The sequence below is a fragment of the Pelodiscus sinensis genome, chromosome 4 (assembly GCF_049634645.1).
Source record: "Pelodiscus sinensis isolate JC-2024 chromosome 4, ASM4963464v1, whole genome shotgun sequence".
Taxonomy (NCBI): Eukaryota; Metazoa; Chordata; order Testudines; family Trionychidae; genus Pelodiscus; species Pelodiscus sinensis.
This window is the reverse complement of record NC_134714.1, coordinates 101365151-101389188: the sequence shown is the minus strand read 5'-3', so window position 1 is coordinate 101389188 and position 24038 is coordinate 101365151. Positions and strand designations below refer to the sequence as shown.

The 24038-nt window shown below is 47.7% G+C and overlaps 1 protein-coding gene across 10 annotated transcripts in view; it reads left to right on the top strand.

Moving 5' to 3' along the window:
• The window catches only part of BMAL1 (basic helix-loop-helix ARNT like 1), a 123116-nt gene that overhangs the window by 94988 nt on the left and 4090 nt on the right, over positions 1-24038 (top strand). For all 10 annotated transcript variants that reach the window (XM_075927854.1, XM_075927850.1, XM_075927855.1 and 7 more), the window contains 2 exons: positions 6592-6700; positions 19586-19679. In XM_075927854.1, the coding sequence (XP_075783969.1) occupies positions 6592-6700; positions 19586-19679 (203 nt within the window). The remainder of the gene's footprint in view (positions 1-6591; positions 6701-19585; positions 19680-24038) is intronic.

Below are 24038 nucleotides of genomic sequence, written 5' to 3'. Positions count from 1 at the left end.
TGCTCATTAGTAGACTTTCCTTGGTTATGAATTAACCCTGTGTGCTCCAGTTGCTTTCTGTCATTCATCGGAGATTATTAATTGCTCGGCAGATGATAGGTGCACGCAGTACGTGACATACATACATTCCAACAAGGTCTCTGCCCCAATGAGGGCAAATCTAATTTAGGTAGAAATAATACAAATGATGGTTGAGGGCTGAGGTGCCGGAGTAAAAACACGCACTCATAAGGATCCGTGATGGAAGGCTGTAAAGAGGGATTTAGGGTTGAGGAAAAGTGTTTTCTGTATGAGGAGAGCTCCAGGTGTAGAGTGTTATTTTTTGTAAAAGACACCTGTTCTGATAGTGAGCTGGGAGTGTGCCCAAGGAGCACGTAGTACAACTCCGCTTAATCCTTAGCATCCCCAATCCTATCTTTAAGACCCCCCCCAACGCCCAGTTCTGCCACTTCTCCAATGGCAGACACGAAAGTTGGTCTAATAGATGTTTGTTGCCTGCCAACAGCCCAACGGGCTGTTCGGGCAGCTAATGATCAGCCATATATAGGAGACACTCTGGTCATTTAATTGGCCACTCCCACACTGGCAGTGGGAATGGGAGGCTTGATGACGTAAGAGCAGTTATTGTGACTGTAGGCATCACAAGGATCCCCTGTCCTGGGGAAGCCCTGTAGTAGCTATTTTAGCACAGTTTTGTACTAAATAGAGCTGCAGAAATCTGCCCCAAATGACTGAAAAATGAATTGAGAATGAGAGGACTGACCATGAATGTATTGGCCAAGGAGGTGGTGGGAAAAGGAACAGGAGTGAGATGAAGGCAAGGATGGCTGCATTGCAGTAGTTCTGTCTGAATTTAATGTGTAGTGTTTGGATCTTTGAAATGAAAGATGGGATATAAAAGGATATATTATTTAAAAATCTGTAATAAAATGTGTGTTTCTTCTTAGATTAGAAAAAAAATCATATTACATTATAGAATCCTAGGGCTGGAAGAGACCTCCAGATGTCCTCGAGTCTAACCCCTGCCCAAAGCAGGACCAATCCCAACTAAATCATACCAGCCAGGGCTTTGCCACGCCAGGACATAAAAACCTCTAGGCTACGTCTACATTGGCCCCTATTCCGTAATAGGGATGCAAATGTAGCACTTTGGAATAGGCAAATCCGCGGGGGATTTTAATATCCCCAAGTGCTACATTAGCATCCCTATTACGGAATAGGGGCCAATGTAGACACAGCCCTTGAGATGTAGATTCCAGTCCCTCCCTAGGGAACCCATTCCAGTGCTTTGCCACATGCCTAGTGAATTTGTTTTTCCTAATATCCAATCTAGACCTCTTCCAGTGTAGTTGGAGACCATTGCTCCTTCTTCTGCCATCTGTCACCACTGAAAACAGCTTCTCTCCATTCTCCTTTGAACCCCCCTTCAGGTATTTAAAGGCTGCAGTCAAATCCTCACTCACTCTTCTCTTGTAGACTGAACAAGTCCAGATCCCTCAGCCTCTCCTCATAAGTCAATGCTTCTGGTGAATCTGAGGGAGTTTGCTGATCTGATTGCAGAGCCATTGGCCAATATTTTTTTAAACTTGTGGTGATTGGGGGAGGTCCTGGATGACTGAAAAAATAAAATCTGGTGCCCATCTTTAAAAAAGGAAAGAAGGAAAATCCAGGGAACTACAGATCAGTCAACCTCACCTCAGTTCCTGGGAAAATCATGGAGGGGATCCTCAAGAAATCCATTTTGAAGCTCTTGGAGAGGGGAAGGTGACCAGGAACAGTTAACATGGATGGCAAGTCATCTTTGACCAATGTGATTAGCTTCTGTGATGAGGTAACTGGCTCTGTGGACATGGGAAAGGCAGTGGATGTGTTATGCCTTGACTTTAGCAAAGCTTTTGATATGGTCTCCCACAGTATTCTTGCCAGTATATTAAAGAAGTGAGGATTGGATAAATGGACTATGTGGTGGATAGAAAACTGGCTAAATCATCGGGTTCAGTGTGTAGTGAGCAATGGCTTGATGTCTGGTTGGTGATTGATACCAAATGGAGTGCCCCCAAGGGTCGGTTCTGGGACCGATTTTGTTCAACATATTTATTAATGACCTGGATTAGGCGATGGATTGCACCTCAACAAGTTTGCGGATGACGCTAATCTATGGGGACAGGTAGATACGTTGGAGGGTAGGGTTAGGGTCCAGAGTAACCTAGACAAATTGGAAGATTGGGCCAAAAGAATTCTGATTAGGTTCAACAAGGACAAGGGCAGAATCCTGCACTTGGGACGGAAGAATCCCAAGCACTGTCCCCAGCGTGTAGCAGACTGGTTAAGCAGCAATCCAACAGATAAGAACCTGGGCATTATAGTGAATGAGAAGTTGGATATGAGTCAACAGTGTGCCTTTGTAGCAAAGAAGTCTAACAGCATATTAGGGTGCATTAGAGGAGCATTGGCAGCAGATCTAGGGAAGTGATTATTCCCCTTTATTCGGTATTGGTGAGGCCACATCTGGAGTATTGCATCCAATTCTGAGCTCCCACGTTACAGAAAGGATGTGGTTGTGTTGGGAAAAGTCTAGCGAAGGGCAACCAGAATGATTATGGGGCCGGAGCACATGACTTACGAGAGGCTGAAGGATTTGAGCTTATTCAGTTTATAAGAGTGAAGAGTGAGGGGGGATTTGATAGCAGCCTTCAACTTCCTGAAGGAAGGTTCCAAAGAGGATGGAGAGAAGCTGTTCAGTGGTGATAGATGACAGAATGAGGAGCAATGGTCTCAAGTTGCAGTGTGTTTGAAGGGGAGGAGGTGTCTAGGTTGGATATTAAGAAAAACTATTTCTCTACAAGGGTGGTGAAGCACTGAAAGCACTGAAATGGATTACATAGGGAGGTGGCAGAAGTCCTGGCTTGACAAAGCCCTGGCTGGGATGATTTAGTTGGGTTGGTCCTGATTTGGGCAGAGGGCTAGACTTGGTGACCTTCTGACGTCTCTTCAAACCCTATGATTCTATGATTAGATCCAGCCCCATGGATTTGTGTATGTCTACCTTTCCTAAATAGTATTTAACCTGTTATTCCTCCAGTGTGGGCTGCCCACCTCTTTTCCTTTACTATGCTGCCTAGTACAGTAGTCTGGGAACAGGCCTCCTCTGTGAAAACAGAGGCAAAAACAGAGTCTTTTCCCACATCATCTGTCACTAGGTTACTTCCCTCATCCAAAAAACAACAAATGGTCTGGTAGCACTTTATAGACTAACAAAACATGTAGATGGTATCATGAACTTTCATGGGCACAGCCCACTTCTTCAGATGACCGGAGTTATGAGTTGGGATGTGTATACCCGAAATAAATAGGGGAGGAAGGGGGAGGGGAGAGGGAAGAAAAAGGGAAGGGAATGGGAGACAGAGCATCAGTAAGTATTTGAAGATTGGATAGTTAAACCGAAGCAGATAAAAATCAAAGTCAATAGATAGACTCCCATGTCAGGAATGATACAACACAGAGAGCTGCTTGCACCTCCAATGGCTTTTAAATTGGTAGTGTCCCAACCAACTTTCATCACAACTGAGTCCATTAGCATGTGAATTGAATTTGCGGATGAACTCTAATTCTAATTTTCTTCCCTCTCCCCTCCTCTTCCTCTCTCCTATTTATTCCAGGTGTTCACATCCCAAACTCATAACGCCAGTCATCTGTGCCCATGAAAGCTCATAACATCTACATGTTTTGTTAGTTTATAAAGTGCTACCAGACCATTTGTTTTTTTTTCCCTTTAAGGCTATGTCTAGACTGCAAGTCTTTCGAAAGAGGCTTTTTTGAAAGATACTTTAGAAAAAGCCTATTTTGAAAAAGAGTGTCTAGACTACAGCCAGTACTTTCGAAAAGCACGCCACTTTTTCAAAAGAGAGCATCCAGGCAGTCTGGATGCTGTCTTTCAAAAAAGCACAGTTTGCATTACATAGCACCTTTTTTCGAAAGTGCTCTTTTGAAAAAGGGCATTCTTCCTCATAAAATGAGGTTTTCCGTGGTCGAAAAAACTGCCGCGTTCTTTCGATTTACTTTAGAAAGAACCCGGCAGCAGTCTAGACGCAGGGAAAGTTTTTTCAAAAAAAGGCCGCTAACAGACTCTCAGCTACCCCCTGAAGCTTCCCTCATCCCCCTTCCCTGAACACCCTCTTATTGCTAACATGCCTGTAGAAACATTTCTTGTCACCCTTCACATCCCTTGCTAGCTCCAATTCCAGTTGCACTTTGGCCTTGGTGATTACCTCCCTGCATGCTCAACTAATATATTTATACAGGCAGTCCCCGACTTACGCGGACTTACGTTCGTAAGCTGCTCCGGTGCCCCTGGTCTCCGCTGCTGCTGCCACTTGGGTGCCGGTGCCTGTGGTCTGCTGGGGACCGTCCCCAGCAGACCACAGGCACCGGGACCCAAGCGGCAGCAGCGGGCGGGTTCCTGCGCTTCTGAGGCTTTGCCAGAGCAAAGCCTCAGAAGCGCGGGAACCCCCGCTGCTGCCGCATGAGACCCGGTGCCTGTGGTCTGCTGGGGACGGTCCCCAGCAGACCACAGGCACCCGGACTGAAGCCGCAGCCGCGGGGGGGTCCCGCGCCTCTGAGGCTTTGCCAGAGCAAAGCCTCAGAGGCACGGCACCCCGTTGCCGCTGCGGCTCTGCTCCCCGTGTCCCTGGTCTGCTGGGGGAAGGGGGCGCAGCTAGTGTGCTCCCCCCCCCCCCAGCAGACCAGGCTTTTGTTTTGGACTCTGGGGCAGAGCAGCTGGGGCGCTGCCGATTGGTCCTGCAGCGCCCGTGGGCACTACTGGACCAACCCGGCAGCACCCCAGCTGCTCTGCCCCAGGTCCTGATTCAGCTGCTGCTGGTCAGTTTCAGCAGCGGCTGAATCAGGACGTCTGGGGCAGAGCAGATGGGGTGCTGCTGGGTTGGTCCAGTAGCACCCCAGCTGCTCTGCCCCAGGCGTCCCCAAGTCAGCTTCTGCTGAAACTGACCAGCGCTGACTACAGGAAGCCCCAGGCAGAGTTGCTCTGCCCCGGGCTTCCTGGAATCAGCTGCTGATCAGTTTCAGCAGCAGCTGACTTGGGGACGCCTGGGGTTCTTAAGTTGATTCTGTATGTAAGTCAGAACTGGCCAGTTCCGACTTACATACAGATTCAACTTAAGAACAAACCTACAGTCCCTATCTTGTACGTAATCCGGGGACTGCCTGTACTCCTCCCTAGTCACTTGTCCAAGTTTCTACTTATAAGCTTCCTTTTTGTGTTTAAGCTCATGAGAGATTTCACTAAGCCAAGCTGGTCGCCTACCATATTTGCTTTTCTTACTGTGCATATTAGAAAACATACAGAAAATTCTTTCTTATGGAAGAAACTGAGGCTACTTTAGTGTAGGTTCATGAGTTCAGTTTTGGTCCAACAGTGATTCTAGCATCACTCAAATTTGATCAACCCACCCTCTAACATGCCAAATCTGGGTGAGTGGCATTGGAGTCTCAGTGCTGCTCAAAATTTGTGCCTGTCATCAGGAGATCAGACAATAACATGTCCACCTTGCCTAGGCCCAGATTCTGCCATCTGACATATTATGCTAGCAATGAAGCAGCTCACCAGACCAAGAGCCTGAAGGTAGATATAGGGGTGGGGATATCCTACTGGAGTGAAAGGAGAGGCACAACTAGGAGTGGTCCATTGGCTGCAGGCAGGGCAAAGCCTTTGTCTGCATGGAGAAGGTAGTGGCCCCATAATTCTTGGCGCTCTCTGTTCTACCGGCTATCTGCTGAGTTGAGATGATTTGTAGGGCTTTAGGGACCTGACCCTGCAAGGTGCTGAGATTGCCTGGAGAGGTTGCTCGATCTGTGTATGAATTGTTTACACAAGGAGGACCGTTAATAATTGCCCCCAGTTAATATTCTATCATTTCCTGTTTATATTAGTTCATTTTATGTGCAGTTTTTCCTCTACTTTCCTCACTGTGCCTGGAGTAGAACAAACTCCTCCAGGCTTCCCCCTAAGTGCTATTCAGGTGCCAAGTCTGTATTAGAAAAACATACAGCAATTTTAAACCGCTCTTTACTCCCTTGCCAGACATTTGCAGTTACCCAAATGGGCTTGACTGAAATGTTTAGCAGGTAACTGAATTATTCCCCACTTGGTGGTGGTGTTCTGTTGACAAATGCTCATTAGTACTTTGCTTAGTGTGTGTGTCAGAAAACCAGTTCTCCTCACCCCCACCCCCGAGTGTGTATAGACGTCAGAGGAGCAGCTAATATTAATACATGAAGTATTCAGCACTAACCGGGCAAGGTGCACCCAGCTGGGCTGGGCCTTTTCATCTTTCTGCAAGCTCTTAGTTCTCATAGATGTGTCATTAGATATATAAGCTCTGAGTCTGAGCTGGCTCTCCCAAGAGGCACTTTCTAGCTGGGCCTAGAATTTACACACTTCATATTCTGGGCCCAGTACCCAGCATAAGTTAGAGCAACGCTGGGACTTCCTCTCTCCCCCTGCCTTGAAAAACCTTGCACAGTTTCTTCCCCTTTCTGTAAATGTGATCTTACAAATATTGCTTCATATTTTAGGTGGCCCAAAAAGGACCCATCCTACAGTTCCTGGCATTCCAGGTGGAACAAGAGCTGGGGCAGGTAAAATAGGCAGAATGATTGCTGAAGAAATCATGGAGATTCATAGGTGAGAGAAGCTGGTATTCTGATCTAACTTAACAGATAAATTGTGTTACGAAGAAAGTAAGAAATGCCCCACATTTTTTATTTCCATATAATAATCTATCAGGGATGATCTTTGACGGTGCTTGTCCTGCCTTAAGGGCAGGGGATTGGACTTGATGATCTCTCGAGGTCCCTTCCAGTTCTAGTGTTCTAGGATTCTATAAGCACCAACTATGACTTTGCAGTTGCAGTATAGCGGGTATTACAGTGAAATTTTATCTGTTCTAAGGGTACTCTGACATGATCAAGACAGAAATGACATCGTAACCGAGAAATTGTTTCTTCTTCGTCTTTTAAAGTAATTTGTGTACATGCTTACTGTAATAATCTGATTCCTTGTCACTGTAATCAGTTTAGCAGCTTTGGAAGAGGCAGAAAGAAATTAGCTCATAGTGAAAGAGGTTAGCTCTAGAGAGAAATCAATGAAGAAAATAGTCTGGGGGAAAATTAAGTTTCACAGGAATAAACAATGTGGCCCCTGAATACCAAAGAATGTTGAATAGGAACAAAGATGTTAAGATTAATAGGTAACCTGCAGAAGAACAAGGAATGCTAGGTGATTTATCAATAGATGTAAGTTACATAAAGGTCTCAAATACAGGACACTGCCAGAGGGGCAGGGGGAGGAGGGAGAAGGAGAGCTCAAGGATTGTCTGGGCTTAGGAGGTGCCCCATGGCTATTCTGGGGAGAAGGTTGTGTGGGTGTCTTGAGACCAATGAGAGAGTTTTTTCCCCAAGATATGGCCGGGCACGTGACACAGCCAGACTAAGACGCCCAACAAAAGAATAACAGGGAAACGGGAACTGGGTTGTTGTAGGAGTTTCTTTTACTCTGTAATCCTGGGGAAATGTGTTTGTTGTCTCTTTAGTTAGAGACATGCTTGCTGACACCAAAATAATTTAAACTGGTGTGATTATATTATGCTATTTTGAGACAGAATATATGCAAAATTTTAAAATATTGTGCACGGAACTTTTAATTTTTTGGTGAAGAATTCCCCCAAGAGTACATGCATGGACAGAGCTGGTGCCTAAAAATGGGATTCAGAGAAGCCAGCATGCTGAGCAGGAGGCCACTTTGGGTGCATCTACACAGCACGGTTATTTCAAAATAACAGATGTTTTTCGTCGAGTAGTGTCCCCAAGGGTGCTCCACTCGAGATGCTGGGCTTGTCCCGGTGCCGCAAACCGGAGGATTTTTGGTAACAGTAGCCCTACCGGACCGCACATGCACAACTGCTGCCTCGTGCCGCTCAGCTGAGCGCGGTCTGGTCTTGTCAGTTTCCCTTCAACCGTCCGCGGCCGCAGACGGAGTTAGGATGCGCTCCCCCTCCTGCCTGAGGAGAACGAGAGATTAGTTTTAGAAATAGAAGTTTTTCCTCCAATTTACTGTTTATTAGCGTTAGCTTAGTTGTTTTCTTGGTAGTTACAGTTCTATTTAAAAAAAAAATGTTCTTGTCATAGTTCAAGTTTTAAGTTTCAGTCAATAGATAAAGACCTATGCCAGGATCATCAAGCTTTAAGAAATGCACCCAGTGCCAGGATGCCATGCCAACATCAGACGGGCACTCGTGGTGTATAAAATGCCTTGGAGAGGGACATGTTCCGCTTAAGTGCAGTCACTGCACTAAATTAACCACCCGTGCCAGGCGTGACTGGGAGCTGAGGCTGAGAGTGCTTTTATTTAACAAAGCCCTTTAGACCTCTGATAGGAATGAGCCGTCTTCCACTGCCTCAGGGACGCATGAGGCTCGTCCACTGGTTCAAGGATCTCCTCACAGGACCTCTTATCCCTTTGAGAGGGTGAGTGTCGGAGACAGATCAGACACCTCTGGCGTTCTGCTGAGGTGTCCCATTGACAGGACCGGCAAGGACCGCAGCTCATCAGCCCCAAACTCCGCCCGCACCAAAGACCCGGTATCGGCACCTGCAAAAGGGCCGCGAGACTCGGCACTGGCAAAGGCTACAACAGCCGGTTTGAAGCCGGCAATGGCTGCTGCGGCACCGGCTTATCGGGCGCATGCGCAGATGAACGCAAGTGTGCCGGCACCCACAGCACTGGTGCTGGCAACTGCACCTCCGCTTTCCTCAGTGCCAGAGGCACCAGCATCAGCGCTGCAGGCAGGCACCGTCACTCCACGGCCCTCGGCACTGACACTGCCTCCTCCGGTCCCACAACTAACTACTCCAACGGCACCTACTCCAGCGGCATTGGTGCTTCACCTGGGCTACAGCCAGTCTGTGGAGACTGTTTCTTTACCACCCACCCCATTGCAGACAGCACCCTCTTCCCCTCTCAACAGCTCCTTGCAGACCAAGGCACAGCACAAGTCAAGATGAGTCCGAACACCATTGCTCACTCCATACCGCGCTGTTTTTTCTCCTGGATCTTTGTCACCGCGCTCATCACCGCGCTCCTCATTAGAGATCAACCAGGGACCATTACTACAGGTCACCTCATCAGTCACTGCCACGAAGATATTATCGAGCGCATTACTCTCTATTTTACTAGAGTCTTCAAGACCTTCAGGATATTCACGTCGGCATGGAACACTACGAGGGTATTCGCCAAGATGCTCACCAGGCTTATATCATCACAGACTGTATTATGACCCTTACTACCACGAACGTCATTCCTCACCTGGCAGGAGGTACCCACGTTCGTGATCCCCGCGCCCTAGTAGACTGGTCTCTCAACACTTGCATCATTAGAATCCCACACTCTGACGGTTCTACCAACTCCTGTGGAGGACTCTTCCTTGATCCAAACTCATGAGAAACAGCAAGACAACTACACTCCAAGCCGGGAACCTCAGAGACTTGATTTCCCTGCTGACCACTCATCTTTATCACCAGACGATGCAGTTTTCCCCGGAGATTTATCTCCAACTGAAGACCATAAGCAATTTCAAGAACTCTTTTAAGAGGGTTGCTCAATCTCAGAGCATTCAGACTATGGATGTTCAACAAAAATTTAATGATGCCATTTTGGAAATTGCCAACAATATCTGGCAGACTCCGGTTACGTCCTTGCTGACCAACAAACGATCGGATAAGAAATATTTCATAAACCAGAAGGGTATGGAGTTCTTGTTTACTCACCCCTCCAGCCCAATTCCCTTGTCATGGATGCTGCACAACAAAGGTCCAAGACAGCACAAGCTAAAAATACCGCAAATGACAAAGAGGTCAAACACCTAGACTTCTTAGGCAGGAAAGTGTACTCTTCTGCCACTTCTGCACGGAGAATGAGTAATTACGCGACTCCCCTCGCAAATCATGATTTTGACAATTATTCAAAATAGTTCCTCTTTTAGAACATTTACTGGACTCAAAGCGTCAAATTCTAAAGGCGGTAATACAGGAGGGCTGCACAATGGCCCAAACAGTATTGCAGATCACTCTTGACACTGATGGCACAGCGGCTCGTGCCACAGCTACTGCTGTAGTCGTGCTTCGTGCTTCCTGGTTACATCAAGCTGCCCCGAAAGATCTACTAAACAAGGTAGAAGACTTTGAGCGACGAGTGACTGGCGATCAATCAGCCAATCAGGTATTCCATTCTGGCAAGGAGTTTGCAAAGTCATGTGGGACACTGGGGATGTACTCGCCTTTCTATAGACACAAGAGATACATGCCATATAACAAACAGAGGCCCTTCTCTTATGCGGCACCTCGAGCCAGACCATATGAACAGCAGAGGCCAAGACAGCGTCCGCAAAAGCAACAGCAGCAGCCTAACAAAGCACCCGTCCACCAGCAAGGTCGGCAGCAGGTTTGATGTGCTGATCGAGGGACTGTGTACCACCCCTTTCACGGAGGCTCCAGACAATGTGCAAGGCTTATTCCATCAACGGCTGAGACCTTATCAACAACGTTGGTCTCTTATAACCATCGACAGTTGGGTCCACAACATAGTTGCTTTAAGATACGTCATCTTTTTCAATTCCATCTCTCCCCCCTGCCCCGTCTCTTTTCAGGACCCCTCTCACAAGACTCTTCTACAACAAGAGGTCTCTTGTTTGCTTACCATAGGGGCAGTGGAGAGGGTAACAACTCAATTTCATGGGAGAGGTTTTTACTCTCGTTACTTCCTCACCCAGAAGAAATTAGGGGGGTTGGAGGCCTATCCTGCACCTACGTTGTCTGAACCGCCACCTGCAGAAACAAAAGTTCAAGATGGTCACGTTAGCCTCTATTATCCCAGCTTTCAACAAAGGGGATTAGTTTCGCATCCCTCGATCTACAGGATGCCTATTTTCATATAACAATACATCCTGCCCACAGGCGGTTCCTTCGGTTCATAGTAGGAGCCGACCATTACCAATACTGAGTGTTACCTTTCGGACTTTCAGCAGCGCCACAAGTTTTTTCCAAAACCCTGGCTTACCTTCGTCATGATCTTTCCGTATTTGGACGATTGCCTAATAAAGGACCCCGCTCTCGACGAAGCTACATGGGCAGTTACCACTATTGTGACGGTGTTCAAGACTCTCGGGCTCATAATCAATTTCGAGAAGTCCTCCTTGACACCGAGTTATAATCTAGAGTTCATCGGTGCAAGACTCGATTCTTTGACCGCAAGGGCCTACTTACCCATGAAGAGGTTTCAGCTAATCTGGGATTTGGTACAGACTGTCTCAATTTCTCCCAGATCCCGTATACTTACCTGTCTATAGCTGCTTGTCCATATGGCAGCCACCACATATGTGGTACCGCATGCAAGACTCCACCTGCGCAGCCTTCAACATTGGCTGTTCACTGTTTACAAGCCCAGTGCACACGGCACAAACAGGACAGTTTCTATTCCCAAACGGGTCAGGACCTCACTGGCATGGTGGGACAACCCCAGAAATATGTTAACAGGGGTCCCCTTTCAGGGTCTCTGGATGCCTCAAGAATCCTTGCAACACGAACTTCCTTGAGTTATGAGCAGTATTCAACACTTGCAAACACTTTCTCCACATCATCCGAGGCCTTACGATCCAGATACTCACTGACAACATATGCACGGTGTACTATCCATCGGCAAGGAGGCGCATGTTTGCGGCCCCTCTGTGCAGAAGCAGTACGTTTGTGGAACTGGGCGAATCGGCAGAGTATTGCCCTGACTGCTGCATCGTACCTTCCCGACAAGGACAATGTTATCACCGATAACCTCAGCAGGCACTTCCTTCCTCAACACAAATGGGAGTTGCACAACACAGTCGTTTGCAACCTATTCTATCCCCGGGGCTTTCCCGATATAGACCTCCTCGCCACCTGTCACAACAGGAAGTGCCATCAGTATTGCTCACGGGCAGGCATCGGCACAGATTCCTTGGGGGGATGCTTTCTTCCTCGACTGGAGTAGTCACCAACTGCTTACACCTTTCCTCCGCTCCGCTCATTCCAAAGATGCTGGAGAAAATAACATTGGAAGGGGCAACAGTAATTTTGATAGCGCCCTTTTGGCCCCAACAAACGTGGCTAGCACAATTGTCGACAATGTCAGTGGCGCAGCCACGACTAACAAGGTTGTTCAATTTACTGTCTCATTGCGGTACAATGATCCACCCGTACATTGAGCGCATGCACCTGACAGCGTGGCTCCTAGCTGGCTCCAAGAGCATGAGTTAATCTGTTCTCGGGAGGTGAGACGTGTTGATTAACAGCAGACGACACGCTACTCGCTTACCTGCAGAAATGGTATCGGTTCCAATCCTGGTGTCAGCAAGAAATCTCGACCCTCTCTCCTTACCTATCTAACAGGTGCTAGATTATATTCTGCACCTAAGGTTGGCGGGGTTGGCGATTCCTTCCCTCAGAGTGCATTTGGTGGCAATTTCGGCCTTCCATCTCTCTAGCGACGGATATTCAGTATTTGCACATCCTCTCACCAAAAGGTTTTTAAAGGGGCTCAACAACCTATATTCACTTTACAGGACCCTACTAGGACCGTGGGACTTGCCTTTAGTCTTAGACATTCTGACTTGCCCCCCCCCCCCCCGCCTCCTTTGAACCACTTGCGACATGTGACTTACAAATGCTCACAATGAAGGTAGCGTTCCTACTTGCCATGACATTGGCACGCCGAGTGAGTGAATTAGCGGCTCTCTTTGCTGATCCGCCGTATACAATATTCTCTGACTATGGTGTGGTTCTTCGCATACACCCCACTTTTTTACCGAAGGTGAATTCTGCCTTCCATATAAATGAACCTATAAGTCTACTGACATTCTACCTCAAACCTCACTCTCCTCCCAGGAAGAGTCACGACTGCACATGCTAGATGTCAGATGAGCGTTCGCTTTTTACCTCGTCAGGACACATGCCTTTAGGAAGTCTCAGCACTTGTTCCTGTTTAAGCCGAGCGTTCCAAAGGCAAACAGCTTTCCACACAATGCATCTCCAGCTTGATTGTCATGTGCATCACACGATGTTATGCTCTACATAACAAATCGCTTCCGACGTGACCTCGTGCCCATTCTACCAGAGGCATGGCTTCATCCACTGCCTACCTTAGGGGTGTGCCATTGCGAGAGATATGCCGTACAGCAACCTGGTTGTCTGCTCTTACCTTTGCTAAACACTATGCCCTGGCGAGCATACTGAAGACCGATTCAGCGGTGACCTAAGCTGTTCTGTCCACAGCGCAGAAGCAATAAGTCCAAAGCATGCGTGTAGCATTAGACCATGGCTGTGTACTCACCTCAAGTGGAGCACCCTCGGGGAAGCTATTCGACGACGAAGAGAGAGTTACTCACCTTGTGCAGTAACGTCTGTTCTTCGAGATTTGTCCCCGTGGGTACGCCACGTCCCTTCCTCCTCCCTGCTTTGGAGCTTCTGTTTTCTGTTTTTCAGACGCTTCTGGTTGGGAGGGAAACTGACAAGACCGGACCACGCTCAGCTGAGTGGCGCGAGGCAGCAGTTGCACGTGCGCGGTCCGGTAGGGCTACTGCTACCAAAAATCCTCCGGTATGCAGTGCTGGGATGAGCCCAGCACCTCAAGTGGAGCACCCACAGGGACACCCATCTCGAAGAATAGACGTTACTGCACAAGGTGAGTAACTCTCTCTTATTTCAAAATAACAATGCAAGCATCTGCACAGCAATTCTGTTATTTCAAAATAACAGTTGGTTTATTCCAACTTCTGTAAACCTCATTCCACATGGAATAATGCCCATTTTCAAATATCTCCGGCTGTCATGTCTATACCAGCCCTATTTCAAAATAGCTATTTCAAAATAAGGGGCCTCCAGGAAATACCACAGGTGCCCTGCTGGCTGCTCTGTCCATGCTCCATCAGGACTCTATAGTTCCTCTACCCCTGCAGCCCTTAAAGCTGCAGCCACAGGGGAAAGGGCTTGTGGCAGGAAGTTGGCACTGACAGCCTACAGCCACAATGCAGCTGCCACAGCATGTCATCGGGCCATCATGAGTGACCCACAAGCCCCCCAAGAACCCTCCACCATTCCCAGGGGGCAGACTGATGGCTCCCAGGAACCTACCAGGTGCTGCAACAGGTGCTTGCTGTCCTGGTCTGGGGTGGAGATCTTGGCCCTCATTGAGGTTTGGGGCGAATAGAAAAACCTCCAGGATATCCACTCCAGATGGTGCAATGCCAACATATACAGCTGCATGGCCGACAGCATGTGAGGCCACATCCGGAACCAGGAGCAGATCCGGATAAAAGTGAAGGAGCTCCACCCGGCATATGCCAGGGCAAGGGAGCACAGCTCCCGCTCCTTCCCATATTACCAGGACCTGCACCGCCTCCTGGGGGCAGTGCAGTCCCTTCCCCACCTCGTCATCACCCACCCGGGGGGCAGAGCTGGTTGTAGGGAAGAAGAGAAGGACCCTTGACACAACCAGCACTGTCACTATGCTGACCCTGGAGCCAGTACTGCACGGCCTGCACACATCCTCTAAGGCTGGGGAAGGAACATCAGGTGAGTGACCTTAGTTACCTCACACAGACAGGGTGGAGGTGGTGGGCAGTGAGGGGCTGGGGTGTGCTCCTCACTTGGCCTTCTCAGCCTGGGGATCGCACTTCAGTCTGTGCACGTGGATGTATGTGCAGCACCAGTCTGGGCCACACATCCCCAGGCAGCTGCACAACAGCACCCCTGGGCTCCTGCTCACAGGATCTGGAAATGCCGCCCATATTCCTGACACCAGGGTGGGACACCTTCCCATCATAAAACACCACTAGAAGGAGGCTTGGGACACACTCACTCACTCACTCACTTTCTCTCAGGAGTGCCCCACAGAGCACACAAACATGACTGTAAGCTCAAAGTAGCACCTGCTCCCAGGGACAGCACTGCCAGGTGCAGGACCATCTGCCACTCACTCACCCTCTCCTCCAGCCACCAGGGACACACGTTCTCTCCCCTTGGGACACTGCCACTGTCAGACCCAGTGTGTGCACGGCACCAAGGCAAGCTCAGCCAGCCCAAGGCCCTCCTCCCACCCGCAGTATCCCAGTGTGGCCAGTAGCTTCCCATGTCTGCTTCTCCCCGGGATGTAGGGGTGGTGAGGTTGCTCCCCTGGGGTTATCTGGGTCTCTTTAGGAAAGGGCCTGCTGTCCAGGCCGCAGATGGCCTTGCTCCCAGGACATCACCATCTGACCCGAGAGCTGGCAGTCTTGGCTCATAGAGGAGGGCAAAGCTTCAGGGACCATGTCTCCAGGGATGACTGACCATCTCTCCTTATTCTCCCCGGCCAGACCAGCTGCGAGAGGGGGCAGGCAACACTACCCATGGCAGCCGTCTGACACTGGGGGACCTGCAGGCACTGGAGAATGCAGGAGGAACTACTGCGGGAGAACATCTCCGTGCTCTGGGCCGTGCATGAGACACTGAACCAGAGGCTCCAGGAGGATGTGCAATTGCAGAGCGACCTGCAGGAAGTTGCTGTAGCAGGGCCGCACCATGTGCACAGTTGTCCAGTCTCTCTTCACTGGCACGGAGCCAGCTCCTGTTCCTGCTGCCACTCTTGCCCCAGCCCCACCTCCTGGTCCTGCCCCATCTCCCATGCCAGACCCTGCCCCAGCTTGCTCCCTCCCTCCCTGTTGGATCACTGAGGTCGCCGCACATGAGGCGGTGGAACCAACTGAGCCAGGCACAAATCCCACTCCCAGCCCTGAGCCTCTCTTCACTCCTCCTCCACCCTCAAAGGTTCTCATCTCTCCCCTCCCTTCCTCCCCTCACTCTCCTCTCCCAGGTTCTTTTCCCCAGTCCCCTCCCCAGTTACTTTGGCCCCAAATAAAAACCACACAGTTTGTTTAAAAAAAAAAAAAAAAAAGTCTGTTTGATTGTCTCTGCAGGAGAAGGTGGAGGGTGAGAAAGGAGGGGTGAGGGAGGAAAGGCAGAAAGGGGTGATGCCCATGCCCAGGGGAGTGTCACTGGGGTCCTTTGTGAGAAACTCTCCCTCAGGGCCTCATGGATGCGCACCCTCTCCTGCTGGGCCTGCTGGATGGCAGCTGTGTATGGCTGCTCGAAGACCCTGCCAACCCGGCCAGCCTCTGCCCGCTAACCTGGCAGGAATGTCTCCACCTTCTGCTCACAAATATTGTGGAGCACACAACATGCGGCCACCACCTGGCAGATGTTCAGCTCCCCAATGTCCATCTGCATGAGAAGGAATCTGAACCATGCCTTGAGATGCCTGAAGGTGCCCTCCACCACCATGTGGGCCCTGTCAAGCCTGGCATTGAAGTGTTCTATTGAGTGGTCAAGGTGGCCGCTGTAGGACTTCATGAGCCAGGGCACAAGAGGATAGACCGCATCCCCCACAGTACAGAGTGGCATGTCCACTTCCCTGGCCCTGATGGTGTGATCGGGAAAGAAAGTGCCGGCTTCCAGCTTTTGGAAGACACTAGAGATGCAGAAGACGCGGGCGTCACATGCCTTCCCCAATCGGCCAACAAAGATGTTGGTGAACTGCCTGTGGTGGTGGTCGAGGGCCTGCAGGACCATCAAGAAGTATCCCTTGTGGTTGATATAGACAGATGCCAGTGGCCAGGGGTCCGGATGGGGATGTGGGTGCCATCAGTAGCTTCTTGCAGTTGGAGAAACCCATGTCGGCAAAGCCAGCAATCATGGGGTCATGTGGCTAAGGTGGATGTCCCTGTGCAGTAGGACGTTTGTTTATGGCCTACACTGCCTTTAGAAGGAGACAAACAGAGGATCACGGGGTGCCAGAGTTCCCTGAGGCCACCCCCCCTCCCACACACACACACCCTCCAGGGGGATGGTGGGTTGCGTGTGTTCCATCATGTGAGGGAAGGGGCGAGCCAGGCACACAGCTCCAGGAAGGTCTCCTTCCACAGGCAGAAGTCCTGGAGCCACTGCTGGTCATCCCACCGCTCCATGATGAGCCATTCCCACCAGTCAGAACTGGTGTCCAGCTTCCTTTGTCTTGTGCTAGGACTGCCTCAGCTCCTTTATTGTAACATGGCACTGCTAAGGGTCCTTTCACCACCAGGCAGCTTGCAGTCTTGGTATAGACATTGGCATTTCTTTTGCTGTTTCAAAGCTCCAAGAGAATGGATTCCTCTCCCCATGTTTCTGTGAGGTTCAAGATCTGCACACTCCATGCTGGCTCTCCTGGGAACTGGAGCTCATGGAAGTCATTGCCGCATGTGCTGCTGAGGTATGCTGCCTGCTCTGAGGTGTGTTTGCAACACTGGCCACCCGGAAAATGGAATTCAAACTTTCCTGGGGCTTTTCCTGTTTACCAGGAGCGCAGAAGAGGTGCGGTGGGGTGCCTGCTGGAGGCCAAGAACCTTGACTTTTGCTATGCTGAGTCTACACTACCGGGAATGTGACTGCACAAGGTCGAGTATTGCATCACTCCTCATGAAAAGCAGGAATACCAAAATCCACTTCAGCAGCCCTTAAAGTTGGCATAACGGCCGTGACAGTATAGACTCTGTTTAGAAAATCAAACTTAAGTGGCTAAACTCAACCTAAACTTCTAATGTAGACCAGGCCTTAGTTAAAAATTAATTTAAAATTCCCACTCTGCTTGAATGTCAGTCCTAAATATCTCCAGTAGATGGCCACAGGTGTCACACAAGCCATGCCACATTTCACACTGGAATAAAATGGCTTGTCCATGAATTGCTAGTGGCCTGCAGGTTGCAAGTTGCAGTGGGCTGGATGCCAGTTGACTGCCAAGTGTCTTGAGGCAGTCGTCTTAAAAGTGAAATGGTATGGAGTTAGAGCAGTAATTAGTGCTCCATAGGAGATAAGAGGGCAGTGTCTTGCATGTCATTATTTTAACAGTGTTCATTTCTGAAGTGTGAAAATTAAACTAAGACCAGTTTGAAGTGTGTTAATGTTAAGGAACTCTAAAATTGGCACAAGTGCCAGATTTGTGTGTCTGACTCCAGATCTAATTTGCTTAGCTGAATGTGTTTTTGAACTGCCAGACTTGTGATCTCAGCTGGGGATCTGAAAGTAAAACTTGCTGTTCAGGGTGAGGAGAATACACACAATATTAGAGCAGGTTTTGCCCGCAAAATCAGGGGGCCATCTTTCCACTGATCAAGCCCCCGAAATGACGGCTGGTCTAATATAGATAACATGGTTGTCAACAGCCTTATAAAAAGGGCTGTTTTGTATGGCCAGTTCAGCTGCCATAAAAGAGGCCCCTATCATGTTCCCTGTACACAGCTAAATTCCCCTGCACTATCAGCTGAGATTGCTGGAGTCATGGGACCTGTGCTGTCTAGCACATGAGGTTCCTTGCTGCATGGATCCTCTGGATGAAAAAACAAGAAAATCTCACATATCCAAACATGATTCTGCAGCCTTAGTTTAGTTGTTAAACCTGATGATGCACAAGTGTGGAAAAAATCCAGCTCCTTCTCTCATAACTTTGCTGATACTGAAGACACAAGAGGAGTCAAAACATAGTTTAGTGCTCTTTCACCAGCTGTTTCTATTTTCCTGTACTGTCTTCTGTTCATAACGTTCGTACTTAAAATCTGCTGTGGTGAATGAGTTTCCATCTTAAAAAAATTTGACACTTTTTTGTGCAAAATACTCTGTGCACATGGAAAAATCCTGAAGTGAGCAAAAGTAGCATGGCTTTGAAATGTCTCTCTTTACTGCTTGTTCTCTACACCATAGGGATGAAAACAAATGCTCCATATGCCTGTCATGAAGAAAAATATTAGGAAGAAGTTTGTCCTGTTAATATCTCAAAGTATTAAGAAACTGCACAGAAGTGTGGCTCTTTTCTGGGTTTCCTTTCTTTGTGTTATTGTTTGGACATTGTGGGCCAAACCTTCCTTTAATATGCATATTACAGCAGCTCTGCTACTGCTTGGAAATATTTCCAGCAGAGGCTGTGCAAGAAAATGGCATACGGCAGAGCTTGCATATGCCAGATTCAAGTAATTGATTATGTACTGTCTGTGCTGTTCAGGATAAGAGTGATAGCAGTGTTAATGTATGTATAGACAAGCACTGCAGATCTCGTACCCACTGGAAAAAAGTAATCACAAAGCATAAAACTGATGCTAACACCCAATCTGTATTTTTGTGATGACACTGAGGAGTCCTGTGGTACCTAAGAGACTAACGGATTTATTAGGCCATACGCTTTCATGGGTAAAACCCACTTCATTAGATGAATTGAAATGCATTTTTTTGGGTAGTCTTAAAATGTTTAAGGCCTCTGCACCTGGAGACCAACTTGGCTATTAGTCAGTTGCTGGCACTACATCATAGGGATGAAAACAAATGCTCCATATGCCTATATCACCTACGTGATTCATTGTTCTCGAGATGAATAGTGCATTAATCACATCATTTTGCATTGCCTCTAATTTTAATGACTTTGGTTTGAAAGGATAAGAGGGTCATCGCCTTCCAGCTGTGGTTCCAGTCCATTGAACATCACCAGCACGCCTCCTCCCGACACTTCTTCTCCCGGAGGCAAAAAGGTGAGAAGAAACATTTCTAAAATGTGAATTACGTATTGCCTTTCACAAAACTGATCCTTTGGCTGCCCGAGTCTAGGGAAGTGGAACATAGCATACTTTCGAGTGTTTATACATAGTGAAATAGCCATCCCAGAACACCACTTGTTGGTCTGGGCGTTATGTGAGAGACATAAAGTTCAAACCTCTATTCCAAGTCAGGCAAACTGAGCACTTGAATCTGGACCTCCCATGTGAGTACACTAACCACAGGACTATCGAGGTTTGGGGTTGAGGGGCACAATCTCCTGTGGTTTTCAGTCTAGCCTTTCCAAATTTCCTTTTTGAAAAAACAAATAGTGGTTAACAACTAGTAGTTAAAGTGTCCCATATCAAACTGAAATGTTCTGTTTAACCCAGTCATTTCTTTTGTTTGTTTCACAAGAAAACCTAAGCATTTTAATGTAGGAGTGATCAGAAATTGAGACTATTTTCTTTGTTTAATGAACCTTGCATTGCTATGATAAGTCCTAGGACGAGCACAGAACCTTCCTCCAAAATAGGGATGTCAGTTGCAGCTAACACATGCAGTGAACTTAAAAATGAATTTATTTTTTAATGCGAGTTAATCGCACACCTCTTGGGACAGGCCTTGGCAGCAGCTGAGCGGGAGGCACAGGCTGAGACACCAAGCAGGAGGTGGTCAGAGACAAGAGACTCTGGGTGATTTGAAAGCCAGTTGAACACCTATCCCTGCCCACACCACCTGCCCTATCCTTCCCCCTTAGACATGGCCAATCCTAGAGGTGGATGAGGGAGGGTGCTGTGCTGGGATGGCGGGGGGGGGGGGGGGGGGAGAGCCAGTCACACTGCTCCGAACTGAGCCTGCCTCTTTTCTGCTGCATGGGGTGGCAAGGGTTACACCCCCCTGGTCACCATGCAGCTGGGGCTTGAGGAACAGGGTGGAGTCTGCTGCTGCCTGAAAATGAGTTCAGCACTTTGTGGTCTGTGCTTGAAGAGGCAACATTCCCCTCTCCCTTCCTCCCCCCCTCCCCCACACAAATACCTGTATTCAAAAATAATAATATAAAGAGAACACTGTACATTTTGTATTCTATATTGTAGTTGAAATCAATATGATAGAAAACACCCAAAATATTTAATTATATTATCATTACTTAATGGTGTGATTAAAACTGCAATTAATCACAACTTTTTTTAATCTTGTGGTTGTGATATATTTTGTAAATTATTTTCAAGCCCTAGTCTGGACCAGTGTGTGCTATGTTGGGACTGGAGCACAGTATGGACACATGTGGGATGGCTTAGTTGGGGTTGGTTCTGTGTTGGGCGGGGGGTTGGACTCAGTGCTTCCTCCAGCCCTGGGCTCCTGTGTGGAGAGAGAAAAGCAGCCCCTCCCCCCAAGAAAGCTCAGTTCATACAGACAGAGGGAGCTGAACTGCACTTATTGCAAGCACATGAATCTCATCTCCCAGATCCAACAAGCACTCATTTCTTCCTTGGGCACCGCTCTCCTGCATGTGGAGAAGAGCTTTAGCTGTTTTCAGTGCTGCAGTAAGAAGGGACTGGACTAAATTTGGGATAATCTATCACATGGGAATCTAAAGTTACATGTTTACTAAAAATTGGAGACACCTGCTTACTACTGTGTCAAACTTATTTCACATTTTAAATGGAATTATTTTAATATTCCTCCATGCATTGGTTCTTTATTTGCACTATACACGTATGTATAATATATCAGGTGTTTGCTTAATCTCCCTCATTGGAGAAGGCTCCATCTAATCTTTGCTTTTGAAATTCTCTATTGCGATGCCCAAGAGCCCTTTGCAAGAATTCTATGGCAATGCAATCCCTGTCCCCTTGTGACAAAATTGTGCTCCAGCATCTCAAATTTCATTTTATAAAATTATTTCATGTGGGGTCAGAACATTGGTCCATCCATCCATCCCCGTATCCTGTTTTTCATCTGGCCTCTGCCCTCTACTTCAGAGGTTGGTCAGGACAATTTATTTGAATGATCCATCTCCAATTTCTTAGTTCCAGCTTTTGGCAGGCAGAGTTTTAGGGACACACAGCATAGGTTTGGGTCCCTGCCCATCTAGGCTAATGGACACTGATGATGGACCATAAGATTGTGTAATTATTTTTAACCCATTTAACATTTTGGCCTGCTCAACATCCTGGATCAACAAGTTCCACAGGTTGACTGTGTACTGTGTGAAGAAATACGGTCTAGTGTTTGTATTAAATTTGCTGCCTATTAATTTCAGTGGGTGACCTCTCATTTTAAAGACCTGTATATCGCCCCTTAAACATCAGGTTTTTTTAATCTTTGCTCTTATAGAAGTTGTTCCATCACCCTTATTGTTACCTTTCTTCATGCATTTTTTTGTTTGTTTAATTCCAATATAACTGGCTAGAGCAGGGCTACAATGATACTCTCAACATATGCTGAGGGCCACAACTTACATGTTTGTTGCATATACATGCAAATAGCTTTCACACTGAGGGGCATGAACACAAAGATTAAGGCAAGACTACACAACAAGGCTGTGTCTAGACTGGCATGATTTTCCGGAAATGCATTTAACGGAAAAGTTTTCCATTAAAAGCATTTTCGGAAAAGCGCGTCTAGATTGGCACAGATGCTTTTCTGCAAAATCTAGACACGCTTTTCTGCAAAAAAGCCCCAATCGCCATTTTTGTGATCGGGGCTTTTTTGCGGAAAACAAATCTAAGCTGTTTACACTGACCCTTTTTTGCGCAAAAGTTTTGCCTGAACGGGAGCAGCATAGTATTTCCGCAAGAAGCACTGATTTCTTACAGTAAGAAGTCAGTGCTTTTGCAGAAATTCAAGCGGCCAGTGTAGACAGCTGGCAAGTTTTTCCGGAAAAGTGGCTGATTTTCTGGAAAAACTGGCCAGTCTAGACACAGCCCAAGGCTATATAGAGGCATTGTTTTCAAAATAACTTTTGAAAAATGTAAACAGCTGGAGGATTTTCCTAAGGCCTGGTCTACACAAAGTTAGGTCAACCTAACTACATTGCATGGGAGTGTGAAAAATCCACACCCTGAGTGGTGTAGTTCAGTAGACATCACCCCCAATGTGGATAGCATTAGGCCAGTGGAAGAATTATTCAATCAACCTAGCTACTGCATCCTGGGGAGGAGGAACCCCTTCTGTTGACATAGGTAATGTCTCTACACTGAATCAGTACAGCGGCAGTACTCCTAGTTTAGACAAGCCCTAAATCTGCAGAACATCAAACAATATCCCACTGAGGTGTCAACTTCCTGTTAATAGGGCATTGCCTCACATTTAAGTATGTCAACACCCTGTCATTTTAGATGACACACCCAACAAGTGCTTATTACACCATCTCAAAATGCTTAACACAGTTGCATGGATGACAAAACCCAACTGTTCCATAGCCTCAGGCTGCTCTGGTGCAATTACTTGTTGTCAGTACAAAAACATGACCTACTGAACGCTACAGACACTTCATGTGAATTTAATTCTACATCACTGATGAAACTATTGCAATGGTATTTTCATAATTAACAAACATCTAGAGTGGCTCATTTTTTGCTGCTGATTACCCAGGTCCTTCAAATGGCTTCACCAATATCATGTAATCAGGTATTATAGAGTTGCCAGCCCCCATTAGCTTCTACTTCCCAGAACAATTACAGGGGAGGCGTAAGTTCTTATCCAGAACTGCTGTAGCTATATAAAGGAAAACAATTATTTTATTGTATTTCTGTAGCATGTAGGCACCCTATTCACTGATCAGGGCACCATTGTATTAGTTGCAATACACACACAGAACCAAAAAATGGCCCCAGCCTCCAGGGACTCTGTCTAAAACAAGACAGACTGATCTATGCATGTGCTAGTCCCTTAGTCCAAAGCTGGGCAGTAATTTTCACCGAGGGACCACTTCATGAATTTTGGTATGTGAGCATGGGCTGGAAGGGGTGTGATTCAGGGGTGGAGGGACTAAAAGTGTGAGAGACACAGACACAAATTGCATGTGTGACTGACTGTGCTTGTGTACACCCACTCCCCTCCCCCCTGCACGCGCGCGCACAGTCTCTGCAAAGCAGGAGAGGGAGTCGTCAACAAAGAGGCCAGCTTTCCTAAAACATAGCTTCTTTCAGAAACTTACCCACTAGCAGCCAGCACAGTGTGTCACTTTTCTGTGGAGGGGGTGCAGGGTCTAGGATGGAGGTTGGACACAGAAGGGCACATGGGGTAAGGGACTGGGGTGCAGGAGAAGGTGTCTGAGAGGAAATTTGGGCAAATGAGGGGGATGTGTAGGGAGAGGGTATGGGTGCAGGAGAGGATTCTTGGGCACT